Consider the following 16,157-nt stretch of genomic DNA (forward strand, 5'->3'; position numbering starts at 1 on the left):
CCACTGATTGCCGCCATTACTAGTAGAAAAAAAAAAAAATTCCAGTGTATAAATACGATAGTTTGTAGACACTATAACTTGCATGCAAACCAATTGTAAAATATCGTATTGACTCGATATTTTATTAACTTGTATTGATGAGAAATGTTCAGATAGAAAGTCCTTCCACTTCTTGTATAAACTCAAAAAGATGATTTAATAATAACGTTGCATAAAATTAGAAATAAAATATTGGCATACAGAATGTTTAAATAATGTCCAAAAAATATAGTTAAGTTCTTGATAATAAGATTGTATATATGTATATGTGTGTGTAGTGTGTGTGTGTCTCTCAAGGCTTCTAGCAATGTGACTAAAAAGTCTTTGTTTCTACTCTTAAAAGAGCAATCCAGCCCCCACCAACCTAAAAGTGGGTTGGTATTCTCTTGTAGTCCCACTAAGATAATTGACACCAACAGATGTGTATATATATAACAAACCCTCCAGTCTACTTCTCTCAAAGTCTGAGTGTAACTTTATCTCTTACATAGATGGGGGAGGATGGGGGAAGGTATAGCTAATTGCTCTCATATGTGGCTTGAATGTAAAGGAAAAACCCAAGAAATATGTTCATATGTATATTCACAGACTATGAAGTCTAATTCCTTACTTTTCCCAATCTAGAACAAATATAAATATAATAACTCAATTATTCTATTAAGATCCAACTCATTCATACTTATGTTAGTACTGTTAATAAGAAGATATTAGATATTGGGTTAAGGAAAGCTTCTAACATTTCCCTCTCAAAATGATCGATTTTATCGAATCTTAATCATTTTCCTTATCTTAATCCATTTATACACATTCTCGTCACTTTCGTATCCATTCATGCGTTTTTGGATCTTAAGATAATTGATCTGAACTTATCTTCAATTTGATTCTATAATGGGAAAACAAATTCTTTGATAAACCTTTTGTTATGTATCACATAAAAATATTTTTACCCTTATTATTTTCCTTTTACCAAATAATTCATCTCCTTAATAAATGTATAACTGTAACATTATAGTACAATACTTTAAAATATGTCACTTAAAAAATAGATGTTTCATATTTTCCCTCCAAAATGTGTGTAGCACATAGTTCTATAATCCATACATTTTTTCAAAATACCTTATTAACATTTAAACATAACATATGTTCTCTAACTTCAATCCATACATGTATATCAAATGATTTTTTTTTAAAACATACATATAACAATGTAAAGTTTGCCTAAGTTTTTCTATATGTACCTTAGAAAAACGTATCTTTAGCTTAATTAACAACAGATGTTCTAACTAAGTAGAGTGACTCTGTTGTAACAAAAGTTTAACCCTTCACTTCTGAAAATACATAGTGTGTGATTGCAAATGTTCATGTGAAAACTGATCTCATCTTGATATGGTAAACATATCATGTCAAAATAAAATGTACACACAAAAAAAAACAATATATCTGATGAATGAATTATTTCATCAGTAGTCAAAAAGTCAATTGTTTTATACGTTCTTCCTCTATGAGATGCCTTGAGATGTCTTGTCTTCTTTTAGCGCTCTGTAAAGTTAAAATAACTTTATTGAACATAAAAAGAACAACAAAAACAATGATGAATGAAATTCTTGTTGCAAAGCTTCTTCCAGAATAAATTTCCTTCTTGGAAAATGTATTATCATCTGAAAGGTTTAGAAATATTTGAGTTTTCTTCCTTTAACAGTTACTCTTAGGTCATTTCCTGTAACAGAAATGCAGTATCATTATTTTGGCATTGATAATTTTACATGGATTAATCCTCTTACATTTATCTGTTAATATTACATATCATAATCACAAACATTTCTAGTCATGACATGGAAGACATATTTTGATTATAATACTTCTTATTGACTTGTAGTGTTCTATTTTAGAATGCAGGCACTTCCGCCTAACAGTACTAGGGTCGCTGATTCAAATCCCAACCATGGCATCACCTGCCTGGAGTTTGCATGTTCTCCCTGTGCTTGCGTGGGTTTCCTCCGGGTACTCCGGTTTCCTCCCACACTCCAAAATGTTGGTAGGAGAATTGGCTCCTATCTAAATTGGCCCTAGTATGTGTATGTATGACTGTGAGTTAGGGACCTCAGATTATACACCTCTTGAGGGTTAGGGACTTATGTGAATGTACTATATATATGTAAAAAGCACTACATAAATTGACGACGCTATATAAGTACCTGAAATAAACAAAAACAAATATAACAGGACGCTACATCTCCAATATTGGTCATGATTCAAAACCTTGGTTTCAAAACCAAAGAAAGGTTTTGTATCAACCCAGAGATGACAAAGGATCATGCCTTTGATCTTATCTCTATAAAATTGGAAAAATGCGTAACTGTTTTCTGTGTTGGCTCACTTCTTGTAGTGTAAGACTGATCTGCAGTAATACATACTGGTATCAAACTTTTCTCAGTTCCTATGTTGAAAACATGAGGTACAAACTTCTCATCTACAGCTGTACAAACATGTGTTGATATGTTTTCCTGAAAATGTCTTCCTGTTACATCTATCTGAATGTGTTTGGAAGACAGTGTTTTGTACCATATAGGATACTTTTCACAATAATTTTCTGTTGAACCATCTTCCTTTAGGAGTTTCAGTGATGAATCAGGTGTCTGTAATATGATCTGATTTGATTTCACAATGTGTTCAGTTATTTTGACTGCAAAGAAAACACTTAACAATTTTTTCATATGTGCATCAAAGTTTTTCTCCATATTTGTCAAAGTTCTTGAGAAGAAACCTATTATTTTCTGATTACCTTCTTTTAATTGTGACAAAATTGCTGAGATTGCATTATTGGAAACATTGGTTTCTAAAACAAAAGGAATTTTACTACAAAACTCAACAGTATTTAATGTAGTAGCATTCTGCAAATCCCATTTCAATAGTTCAAAAGCTTCTTTCTCAGTTTGATCCCATTGATCAAATACTCCATCTTTTTGTCTCAAACGATCAAATAATGATCTAGACTTTTCTGCAAAATTGGGTATAAAATCTTTACAATGATTTACTTCACTCAAAAACTGACGCAAAGCCTTGCGATTTGTTGGAATTGGATAAGCAGAAATAGTTCTAACTTTTTCTTGCAACAACTGTCTCTGTCCATGACTAATTTGCATATGAAGGAATTCCACCTGTCTTTTCATCAACTGAACTTTCTCTGTATTCAATTTCAATCCTGCTGTTTGTAACAACGTAAATATTTCAGACAAAAGAGTGATATGTTCAGTTATATTTTGTGTAGACAAGAGAAGCTTGTCTACATGCTGGACAATACATTCTGGCCTAGAGAATTTAGATAATATTTTTCCCAAATACTCATGAACAATGCCATCACTTATATCCATGCCTGGGGCTAATCTTGTGAATGTATATGTTTCTTTGTTGAAGCTAAAAGCAAGCTTATATTGACAACTCTTAGCTAATGGTACTGACAAATGGCTATTGGCAATTTCAAGTACTGAGAATATTTTGGCCTTGGCATCCAGATGTGACATTATGTTACAATCAGGAACAATAGATCTGTTATTTGTGATGCATTTGTTCAATGTCCTGAAAGTCAACTGATAAAGAATATGAATTATCAGCTTTGATAGGCCAAATACAATTATTCACCACTGATTGTACTTTCTTTAAAATTCCTTGCTGTAAAAACTCATCTATAATGGAAGAAATTGGATGAAGTGATTCTAATGGCAATTTGTATTGAGGTTGAGGCTTAGGGTCTCTACCTTCAATGTCAACTTCAAAATTTGTAAACAAACCTACATCATTTTTGCTTTGACTCCAAAGATCCTTATGTGATATAACCAATTGTTCCAATTCAAGATTGGTTCCTGTATGTGGCCATTTATGTTCTGAAGACATGTCAGCAGTTGCTGTACAAATACTTCCAACATTACAGTACATGGAAGAATCAATTGATGTTGATTTGGGCCTTCCACTTTCATCCAAGAAATTTGGAGCAACATATTCCAACGGTAAAGAAGAAGAATCTCGATTTGATCCTGATCCTAATTTCGGCAAAGGCAGTAAACCATTCCTATTAATGACAACAGCACTGTTTACCATATTGTTTAAGCTGTTGTTAACTCTCAGTGAACTGATCTTTTTAACTTCTGAGGCATAAGGCAACTCAGACAGACTATTGTTGGAACACGGAGGAGCAGATTGTTCAGAAATTATATTTTGGTCTTCTAATTCCAAAGCTTTTCTTTGTAAATCTAATTCATAATGAATACAATCTCTTTTCAAATGACCAAATCGTTTACAATAGAAACAAATAGTATTTCCTGTCTGCTCTGAGACTCTCGCCCTGCCTGTGACGTGTTCATCATCATAACTGGGTGTGGCTAAGCACATGGTCTCTCTCTGTTCTCCATTTTGAACAATTAAACTTTCCTTCTTCTGATTTTTCATGAACTGATCAAGGATTTTAAGATTACGTTTTGCAGCTTTATCCCTTAATTTTCTCTTACACATTTCTTCCTGATCTATAGGATCTCCTTCTATAGACTGGATCTCTGGTACAAAAGATTTTTGTTTCTCTGCCTTAGTATTCACACAAATTCTTTTTACATCATTCTGCAGGTCAGATAACTGAATGTCTTTTGTTTGAATTGCGCTTTGCATATCATCTATTTGCTCAGTCAAAATCTGGCAATTAGCACATACACTGTTCTGATCTTGCTTCATTACACAAACAGCAGTCTTAGGAACATCAAAAATCATGGCATTAAAAACATTAACTACCGTATTTGCCGGCGTATAAGACGACTGGGCGTATAAGACGACCCCCCTACTTTTCCTGCTAAAATGTAGTGTTTGGGCTATACTCGCCGTATAAGACTACCCCTCTTCCAATGCACACCAGTGGGAGGAATAGTGCCCCATCATTGATGTCAGTGGGAGGAATAGTGCCCCATCATTGATGTCAGTGGGAGGAATAGTGCCCCATCATTGGTATCAGTGGGAGGAATAGTGCCCCATCATTGGTATCAGTGGGGGGAATAGGTGCCCCATCATTGGTATCAGTGGCAGGAATGGTGCCCCATCATTGGCATCAGTGGGAGGAATAGTGCCCCATCATTGGTATCAGTGGGGGGAATAGGTGCCCCATCATTGGTATCAGTGGGGGGAATAGGTGCCCCATCATTGGTATCAGTGGCAGGAATAGTGCCCCATCATTGGTGTCAGTGAGGGGTGGAATAGTGCCCCATCATTGGTGTCAGTGAGGGGTGGAATAGTGCCCCATCGTTGGTGTCAGTGGGGGGGGGAATAGTGCCCCATCGTTGGTGTCAGTGGGGGGGAGGAATAGTGCCCCATCGTTGGTGTCAGTGGGAGGAATAGTGCCCCATCGTTGGTATCAGTGGGAGGAATAGTGCCCCATCATTGGTATCAGTGACACCAATGATGGGGCACTATTCCTCCCACTGACACTTGCTGACCCTGCTCTAGTAAGGTGCTGCTGCGGCCAGCATATGTGGTTGCAGCAGCACCTCTACACAGAGCACTTACCTGCTGCTCCGGCACTCAATTTTCGCGGGGCCGCTCGGCTCCGCCCCCTCGCCGGTGATTGGCCGCCTGTGTGCCTTTCCTGAGCTACAGTTCTGGCGGCCAATCACCGGTGAGGAGGCGGAGCCGCGCAGCCGCACGAACATCCAGTGGCCGAACTGAAGGAGACGCCGCGCTTCCTGGACCGGATCGTCGTGGGACTGGATCCAGGTAAGAGACGTCAGCCCCTGCAAACCCCTGTACTTAATGCCGCAGCCCCCCTAACATGTGTACCGGCGTATAAGACGACCCCCGACTTTTGAGAAGATTTTCAAGGGTCAAAAAGTCGTCTTATACGCCGGCAAATACGGTAACTTCATTACATTTCTAACTTGTTTGCTCAGTTTCTTAAAGGAAAACTTAGATTTTTCTCTCTTACTATTAGCCTGTAAGCATTCATTATACATGTACCGCCAAAGTTCATTATCTTTAACAAATGTAGACAGATTCTTGAATTCTAACTTACTCTCTCTAGATAATTCATCAATAAAATCCATTACTTACCGATTAAGAAGGTCTTTCTTTACATAACGCGTCTTTTCTCTCTTGGCGGGAAATGACATCACCAAGGAACAGCGTTGCTTGCAATTGCGCAAAATTCTCACCAATTCTGCTTTTAGGTTCTCGATTATGCCGACGATTCATCTGTTGCAGACTTTACTTCTCCTGAAAGCTTGATTTCATATTTTGCTGAGTTTGCAAACCTCGTCCCTCTCATCAAGGTGAAAGAGAAAAAAGTCAAAAATAAGCGATCGGCGGAAACGAATCGAACTGGAGGCTCGCCACTGTAAAATATCGTATTGACTCGATATTTTATTAACTTGTATTGATGAGAAATGTTCAGATAGAAAGTCCTTCCACTTCTTGTATAAACTCAAAAAGATGATTTAATAATAACGTTGCATAAAATTAGAAATAAAATATTGGCATACAGAATGTTTAAATAATGTCCAAAAAATATAGTTAAGTTCTTGATAATAAGATTGTATATGTGTGTGTAGTGTGTGTGTGTCTCTCAAGGCTTCTAGCAATGTGACTAAAAAGTCTTTGTTTCTACTCTTAAAAGAGCAATCCAGCACCCACCAACCTAAAAGTGGGTTGGTATTCTCTTGTAGTCCCACTAAGATAATTGACACCAACAGATGTGTATATATATAACAAACCCTCCAATCTACTTCTCTCAAAGTCTGAGTGTAACTTTATCTCTTACATAGATGGGGGAGGATGGGGGAAGGTATAGCTAATTGCTCTCATATGTGGCTTGAATGTAAAGGAAAAACCCAAGAAATATGTTCATATGTATATTCACAGACTATGAAGTCTAATTCCTTACTTTTCCCAATCTAGAACAAATATAAATATAATAACTCAATTATTCTATTAAGATCCAACTCATTCATACTTATGTTAGTACTGTTAATAAGAAGATATTAGATATTGGGTTAAGGAAAGCTTCTAACACCAATTAATATAAATTATTGGGATTTTTTTTTTTTTTACCAAACATTTGTAGTAGAATACATTTTGGCCTACAATTTATGAAGAAATTTTGATTTTTAAAGTGTGTGTATGTGTATATATATATATATATATATATATATATATATACATACATACACACACACACATATAAAGTATGTGTATCTATATATATTTATTAATATTTAATTTTTTTTATTATTATTTTTACTATTATTATTATTATTTTTTTTTTTTTAGCCGCTTGCCGCCCTGCCACTGTGTATATACGTGTGCAGGGCGGCAGTGGAGTGCAAAACCACGTTTTAAAACGGATTCCGCGCTCCCGACACTTTCACTGGCAGGGGGCGCGCGCGCGCGCGCTCCCGCCGACCCGCGGGTGACACGATTTGATCCAGGAGGGATCAATCATTAGATTTCAGCCAGTGATTTCTGGCTGAAATCACATGATCGGTCCCTGTCCTATCCTGTCCTGTGTTGATATTTACACAGGGCAGGATATGATGTCATTCTTCTCTGCCTGGACACATTCCGTTCCAGACAGAGAAGAAGACATCCAAAAAGTGAGTACAAAGCACTACACTACAGTTAGAACACTCTAGGACACATTTAACCCCCTGATCGCACTCCCCCCCCCAGTTAACCCTTCACTGCCCAGTGTCACTGATCAGTGAAGCGATTTTTACTGATCAGTGTCGCTGGCGACTTCCGATAGAGTTAGCGCCCCTCCCAGATAGCGCCAGTTTGCCCGCCAGTACACCAGTAATCCCGTTTAACCCCTTGATCGCCCCCCAGTTAACCCCTTCACTGCCCTGTCACCAGTGTCACTGATCAGTGAACCAATTTTTACTGATCACTGTATCAGTGTCGCTGGCGACTTCCGATAGTGTTAGCGCCCCTCCCAGATAGCGCCAGTTTGCCCGGTAGTGCACCAGAAATCCCATTTAACCCCTTGATCGCCCCCCTCCCCCCCCCAGTTAACCCCTTCACTGCCCTGTCACCAGTGTCATTGATTACAGTGAACAGATTTTTACTGATCACTGTGTTAGTGTCACTGGTGACTTCCGATAGTGTTAGCACCCCTCCTAGATAGCGCCAGTTTGCCCGCTAATGCACGGGATTTTTTTTACCAAAAACATGTAGCAGAATACATTTTGGCTTAAATTTATGACTAACTTTGAGTTTATGATATATTTTTTATAGCTTAAAGTAGAAAATATTGTTTTTTTTCAAAATTTTCGTATTTTTTTTGATTATAGTGCAAAAAATAAAAAGCGCACAGGTGATCAAATACCACCAAAAGAAAGCTCTATTTGTGTGAAATAAAGGACGTAAATTTCGTTCGGGTGCAGCATTGCATGACCGCGCAATTATCATTTGAATTAGTGCAGCGCTGTATAGCAAAAAAAGGCATAAATTACAGTATCTATCCCATAGTTTGTAGACGCTATAACGTTCACACAAAGCAATCAATATACACTTATTGGGATTTTTTACCAAAAACATGGAGCAGAATACATTTTGGCCGAAATTTATGACTAACTTTGAGTTTACGTAAATTTCGTTTGGGTACAGCATTGCATGACCGCGCAATTATCATTTGAATTAGTGCAGCGCCAAACAGCAAAAAAAGGCGTGGTCATTAAGGGGGGTAAATCCTCTGGGGCTCAAGTGGTTAATAGCAAAAAGTAAAATATATTGTCTGTCTTCAAAATTTTCAGCCTTTTTTTGTCTATATAACAAATAAAAACCAAATGGTGATAACACAACCAAAAAAATGTGAAATTATATAAATTCCATTTGGGTACAGTGTTGCGTGACAGCGCAATTACCAGTTAAAGTAGCACAGTCCAGAATAGCAAAAAGTGGCCTGGTCATGAAGGGGGTAAAACCCTCTGGAGCTTAAGTGGATAATCTACCGCAATACAAACAGTGGGGTTTTTTTTTTCTGTTTTTGTTTTTTTTTGTTTATTTGTTTTGGGGGTTTTTTATGTTTTTTTTTTGTTTTAGTAGAATAGGGGAAGGCTGGTCCTCCTGCCATCTTTATATTGCCTTTGTGTCCTTGTTGCAGACTTTCCTTCACTTCCTTATGAGAAAAAAAAAGAGAAACTAGACCTCTGGTTAGCAGTTAACCCCGGCAGGTGGTTGTAATCCCCCCGTTCTCTCCTAATATAAAGAGAGAATGTTTTTGGGTGAATTTACGCTTTTTATGAATATATGACGATGTGTTCATTGCATTTCCTTTTCTTTGTCCTCTTGTCCCCCCCCCCCCACCCCCTCAGCTGCAGAGCTCCGATTCCTTGGATACTCTGGAAAGACTTATTGACCTCAATAATGGGGAGGGTCAGATCTTTACCATCGATGGGCCCCTGTGCTTAAAGAATGTCCAGTCCATGTTCGGGTAAGTGAGCTCGCCTGCCCTGCATGGAGTCTGTCTCTAGTTAATTTACTGCCGGATATTGCCGGGCTTGTTAGAGATTAGTTGTCGTGTGAGAGGATTATAGTGTATAGCTGGCTCTGAGTTTTTAGCATGACAGATTTCTCTTCCTAACTGACGTTTTTTTAGTTAATTCCACGTAAAACAACATTTTTCTCCTACAGGAAACTTATTGATGTGGCGTACACTCCGTTCCATGCAGTGCTGAAGTGTGGGAACCTGTCCTCTGATGTCCAGGTCTTCCCCAGGCCGGAATCTGTTGTCATAGATGAAGAGACCGATCCAATTCCTAAATCTTTAAGTACAGGTAGAGGCATGTCATATGGTGTTTACTGTCTGTATTAACCCCTTGCCTACCAGGCACTTATACCCCCTTCCTTACCAGGCCAATTTGCAGCTTTCAGCGCTGCCGCACTTTGATTGACAATTGCGCAATCATGCAACATTGTACCCATATGAAATTTTGATCATTTTTTTCTCACAAATAGAGCTTTCTTTTGGTGGTATTTAATCGCCACTGGGCGCTTTACTTTTTGCGCTATAAATAAAAAAAGTGCAAAAAATTTGAAAAAAAAAAAATTTTCTTTCTTTCTATTATAAAATTTTTCAAACAGGTATTTTTTCTCCTTCACTGATGTGCGTTGATGAGGCAGCACTGATGGGCACTGATAGGAGGCACTGATGGGCACTGATAGGCAGCACTAAAGGGCACTGATAGGCAGTACTAATGAGGTGGCACGGATAGGCAGCACTGATAGACAGCACTAATGAGGTGTCACGGATAGGCGGCACTAATATGCAGCACTGATAGGCGGCACTGATAGGTGACACTGATGATGGGTACTGATAGACGGCACTGACTGGCATCACTGCTGGGCACTGACTGGCGGCACTGACTGGCACAACCCCTGGGCACTGACTGGTGGCACTGACTGGCAGCACTGCTGGGCTGCACTGGTGGGTGGCACTGGTGGGCAGCACTGGTGGGTGGGCACAGGTGGATGGCACTTCTGGGCACAGGTAGGTGGCACTTCTGGGCACAGGTGTGTGACACTGCAGAGTGGCACAGGTGGGTGCACTGCTGGACACAGGTGGGTGATCTGCTGGGCACAGGTGGGCGGAGCTAGTGGGCGCACTGCTGGGCACAGGTGGGCGGAACTTGCGGGTGGCACTGAACAAATAATATATTGGATGTGTCGCGCTCCTCAAAGTGAATGTTTACTTAGAAATATGTGATATATATAAAATAAATAAATCTAAATAAATATTACATAAATATTAATACATTGTGATATAATATATATTAAAAACTCCCAGTGCTGTAATTAATTGAATTGTGATTAAAAAATTTTTTTTATTGTACATAAAATTAATTTGTATAACATAAAAAATGTGCAAAGAAACCCTCCTTGCACCGTGATGTATATGTGTGCAAAAATAAATATGTGCAAATTTGCAAATGTTGCCCCAAAACACTAATGTAAGATAAATTTATATATAATGGAGTGTAATAATCAAATTGATATATAAAAAATAAATAACAATAAAAATAAACAGTAAATAATGATGGAAAACTGTGCAAACAATACTTCACTTATTGCAACAAAGGATAGTGGTGTCAGCTGTGTATTACTTATCCTTTGGCTTTAAATGACATGTGATAGTCCCAATTAATTTGTGCAAATATATGGAAAGTATATTATTATTGAGGTAGTCTGTGGTTCTACTTTCCTTCCACTAGATGGCCTCCCAATTCCTTCTGGGTTATGAGGGCTGGATGGATGGATATAGATATCTCCCCTGGTGTTGTCCGGGGTCTATTTCCTATTACCTCTTCCTCCCCTGTATTCCTCCGGTTTAGGCCATAGAAGAAAAAGATATCCACATGGTGTTTTATCCTTTATAAAGGGGTTTAATGCGTTTCCAGACAAATGCGAACTCACATTCCACAAGATAAATACAGAGCGTTTTTGTATAGATGTGTGCCCTCACACAAAGACAGTACTCGCCGTTCCGCTGCTATTGGCGTCGTGACGTCAGAGCCCCTCCCCTACCTTAAGGTTACATCCTCCTGAGGAAGCCACGTGACCCTGTGGCGCAACGCGTAGGGGAGGGGCTCTGACGTCACGACGCCAATAGCAGCGGAACGGCGAGTACTGTCTTTGTGTGAGGGCACACATCTATACAAAAACGCTCTGTATTTATCTTGTGGAATGTGAGTTCGCATTTGTCTGGAAACGCATTAAACCCCTTTATAAAGGATAAAACACCATGTGGATATCTTTTTCTTCTATGGCCTAAACCGGAGGAATACAGGGGAGGAAGAGGTAATAGGAAATAGACCCCGGACAACACGAGGGGAGATATCTATATCCATCCATCCAGCCCTCATAACCCAGAAGGAATTGGGAGGCCATCTAGTGGAAGGAAAGTAGAACCACAGACTACCTCAATAATAATATACTTTCCATATATTTGCACAAATTAATTGGGACTATCACATGTCATTTAAAGCCAAAGGATAAGTAATACACAGCTGACACCACTATCCTTTGTTGCAATAAGTGAAGTATTGTTTGCACAGTTTTCCATCATTATTTACTGTTTATTTTTATTGTTATTTATTTTTTATATATCAATTTGATTATTACACTCCATTATATATAAATTTATCTTACATTAGTGTTTTGGGGCAACATTTGCAAATTTGCACATATTTATTTTTGCACACATATACATCACGGTGCAAGGAGGGTTTCTTTGCACATTTTTTATGTTATACAAATTAATTTTATGTACAATATAAAAAAATTTTTAATCACAATTCAATTAATTACAGCACTGGGAGTTTTTAATATATATTATATCACAATGTATTAATATTTATGTAATATTTATTTAGATTTATTTATTTTATATATATCACATATTTCTAAGTAAACATTCACTTTGAGGAGAGCGACACATCCAATATATTATTTGTTCATTGTCACACAGTTTTTTGAGTATGTGTTTTATGTGTTGATGCACCATTATATTTGAAGGAGTTAATTAATTTTTTAATATTTTTTATAAGTATCTCTGTGCCACCATAGTAGCTCACAAGTATACACTTATATAAGATTTGCGGGTGGCACTGCTGGGCACCGATCATCAGGGCACTGATCATCAGTGTCCTGATGATCGGTGCCGATCCCCGCTGTGACAACTGCCGGTTCTCGGCAGTACTTTCCTCACGATCTGACAGCGTGAGGAAAGTGCAGCCGAGAACCGGCACTTGCATTTTCCTGTGATCAGCGTGTCATTGGACACCACTGATCACGTGGTAAAAGGCCGCTGAGATCGCCGGGTGCGCGCCCCCTGGGGCGCGCAGGAGAGCGCGTTCTGGGGGGACGTCATATGACGTCCACCCAGAACTGGCCGGCCGCAGCGAAGCCGTCATTCGGCTATCTGCGGTCGGCAACTAGTTAAAGCAACAGTGTGTACTTTAAGTGGTTCTAAAGCCTCCCTCCCCCCCCCCAAAAAAAAAAAAGTTAGCAGCTACAAATACTGTAATACTGTAAATAATGTCCTTTTATTATAAGGACACTTACCTGTCCAGGGATCCAGCGATATCCTCACCCCGAGACTATTCTTCATTCAGCTTTGGGTCCAGGCACCGGCTTCTTAACCATTTCAATACCGGGCACTTTTCCCCCTTCCTGCCCAGGCCAGTTTTCAGGTTTCAGCGCTCTCACATTTTGAATGACAATTGCGCGGTCATACAACATTGTACCCTAACTAAAATTTTATCATTTTGTTCACACAACTAGAGCTTTCTTTTGGTGGTATTTAATCACCTCTGGGGGTTTTATTTTTTGCTAAATTAACAAAAAGACACGAAAATTTTGAAAAAAAAACACGTTTTTCTTTGTTTCTGTTATAAAAGTTTGCAAATAAATAATTGTTCTTCATAAATTTAGGCCGAGATGTATTCTGCTCCATGTCTTTGGTGAAAATAACCCAAATTAGGATGTATTTTTTAGTTTTTAGGAAAGTTATAGAGTTCACAAACTATGGTATAGATCTGAATTTTGATCAATCCTGAAGTACTGACGGCCAATCTAATTTCTTGAGGTCCAAGAATGTCAGAACAGTACAGATAATCCCCCCAAATGTCAGAACAGTACAGATATCCCCCCAAATGTCAGAACAGTACAGATATCCCCCAAATGTCAGAACAGTACAGATATCCCCCAAATGTCAGAACAGTACAGATATCCCCCCAAATGTCAGAACAGTACAGATATCCCCCAAATGACCCCTTTTTGCAGAGTAGACAGTCCCAACGTATTTCATAAGAGGAATGGTGAGTTTTTTGAAGTTGTATTTTTTTTTGTCATAATTTTTTTCGGAAAATTAAAAAATTAAAAAAAATTTCACTTTTTGTTTTTTACATACTGTCACCAGTGCAGTACAGCATCATCATATAACTGGCATGGCGGTGATCAGGGACACTGACTGGTGACAGTATGAAAAAAAAAATATATTTTTAAAAAAACTTTTTTATTATTATTTTTTTTTTTTTTTAAGATTTTTTTTCAGATTTCACTATGACCAAAGTAGTGCAATGTTACCATAGTAACATTGTACTACTTTGGGAAAGTGATCAGTATTTTTTTTTTTTACACAAAGAGGTTAAAGTGTTACTGAACCCACCACAGTACAATCAGTCTGTATGTGCAGTAAAGCATGCTTGTTATACTCACTGTGGACCCACCGCACCGCATTCCTGTGCAAATCCCATGCGATTTGTGTGCGGTGCGATCGGAGCCGTACGTTTTGTATGGCTCTAATCACATCGCACCAAAAATGTGCAGGACCCCTTTTTTTTTTTTTTTTTGGTCCGCACTAGAATCGGATTGCATTGGTATTCACACCTATGCGATCCAATTCTGCACATCGCACCGCGTTTTGTGGACCGCTATTGGGGTGTTGTTGACTTAACATACACACCTGCAGCGGTTCGCATGAACGGGGTGCGATTCTGATGCAGTGCGGAATTCGCACAGAAAACGCTGCAAATTTTGCATTGTATCAGTGTGAACCCGGGCTAAAGGGCGTTAAGATAAAAGGTTCTAGAGCTGCCTGATCACTTTTATAGGGCTCTGAATGTGTTCTGGCCTGCAATTTGACAGCAAGGCTCGGTTCACAATACTACGGGCTGTTTTCTGTACAACAAAACATGGCCGCAGGGTCAGCTCATGGTCTTTTTGACCATGCGGTGTCCCTGTGGTTCTTGCATCCGCACTCGCGCTACAGGCCTAAAATGCGTGGTGTCTCGTAAGAGTAGCATGGTTTGGCTGTGGGTGGTTGCGGATGTGGGAAGAGATGCGATTCCTGCGACCAGTCTTAAGGAGTAGTGACTCGCAGATGAGGATTTCTCTGCGCTCTCCTCTACTACGTGCAAACTCCCAGTGATAGACTGAGGGCATTGTGCAATATAGTCTGACTGACTCAGAGTGCTGCTCATATCCCTCCCAGCTTAGCAGAAGTTAAAGAATATAATGAGAAATTCAGGTGCTCCCAAAGTAAGTTGAAGCTGATTCCTTGCCATGTCCCTGTCCACCCCCTTCCCGATCAACATGCAATTATATGTTTTTCAATCAAGTTATTCTGTTTTCACTGGGTCTGACTGCTGTCTCTTGATGGTAGTGGCCAACAGGCTATTGTAAAGGTTGCAGCACTTTGCCTTGGATCTTCTTTTAAAAACATTACATGAAAGAACACATCCCTGGACACCCTTTAGATGTGCATGTTTCTCCTTGAAGACTTGAGGAGTGCAATTTCTTTGAGGAAGACTTTAGCTGTGCCATTTACTGGTTGATATCCTAAGCCAGGATGCCAAGGATGTGCTCTTTTGTTCATATAACACTTGGGAACAAAATGATTGATGGCAGAGAAAGCTAATAGCTGTGAAAGGGGAGGGCGCCGACCATACAAATCAGGAGAGGAATTGAGCAATGATTGAAAGTAGGTTTAAGATAGTTGCTGGGTGAACTCAATTTACAGAAATATTTTTTTTACTCCCAGTATTGCATGAGCCAGAAGGGTGAATTTTCAGCATGTATTTTCAGTTTGTTGGTATTCTTTCTTCAGAACTGGAAATCATTGGCTTTATTGACATTGCGGACATCTCCAGTCCTCCTGTCCTTTCTCGTCACCTGGTCCTACCTATTGCTGTTAATAAAGGTGAGTATTTAATGAGATGTGGCTTAGCTGGGTCAGGTTGGAAGTGTATGTGCTAATTATTTGATGTCTCCATAGAGGGTGATGATATTGGGGCCGGAATCATGGATGACTTAGAAGATGAGAATTCTGCCAGCCAGATAGCAGGAAAAATCCCAAATTTCTGTGTTCTTCTACATGGTAGCCTGAAGGTGGAGGGTATGGTGGCCTTAGTACAGTTGGGGTAAGTGTGTGTGTATATGTGTGTGTATATAAATATATATATATATATTAATATATATGTGTGTGTGTGTATATGTGTGTGTGTGTATGTGTATATATATATATATATATATATATGCACAGGTGAAACACGAAAAATTAGAATATCATGCAAAAGTTCATTTATTTCAGTGCA

General features: G+C 38.9%; 1 protein-coding gene and 1 long non-coding RNA gene across 2 annotated transcripts in view; one reads left to right on the forward strand and one right to left on the reverse strand.

Moving 5' to 3' along the window:
• Nucleotides 1-1,581: 1,581 nt before the first annotated feature.
• LOC149454227 (uncharacterized) lies at nt 1,582-6,312 on the reverse strand. The gene is made up of 2 exons (XR_016314218.1): nt 6,121-6,312; nt 1,582-1,756 (listed from the first exon to the last, which is right to left on the reverse strand). It is a non-coding gene; the product is annotated as an uncharacterized LOC149454227 (long non-coding RNA).
• Nucleotides 6,313-9,378: 3,066 nt separating this feature from the next.
• The window catches only part of LOC149454228 (integrator complex subunit 14-like), a 30,359-nt gene continuing 23,580 nt past the window's right edge, over nt 9,379-16,157 (forward strand). Inside the window, exons 1-4 of the mRNA XM_089687630.1 lie at nt 9,379-9,496; nt 9,697-9,839; nt 15,671-15,763; nt 15,839-15,983. Coding sequence (XP_089543756.1) covers nt 9,489-9,496; nt 9,697-9,839; nt 15,671-15,763; nt 15,839-15,983 — 389 coding nt within the window. The 5' untranslated portion in view covers nt 9,379-9,488. The remainder of the gene's footprint in view (nt 9,497-9,696; nt 9,840-15,670; nt 15,764-15,838; nt 15,984-16,157) is intronic.

This window comes from Staurois parvus, unplaced genomic scaffold (genome assembly GCF_062004578.1).
Source record: "Staurois parvus isolate SC_StPar_1 unplaced genomic scaffold, SC_StPar_1.0 ptg000432l, whole genome shotgun sequence".
Lineage (NCBI taxonomy): Eukaryota > Metazoa > Chordata > Amphibia > Anura > Ranidae > Staurois > Staurois parvus.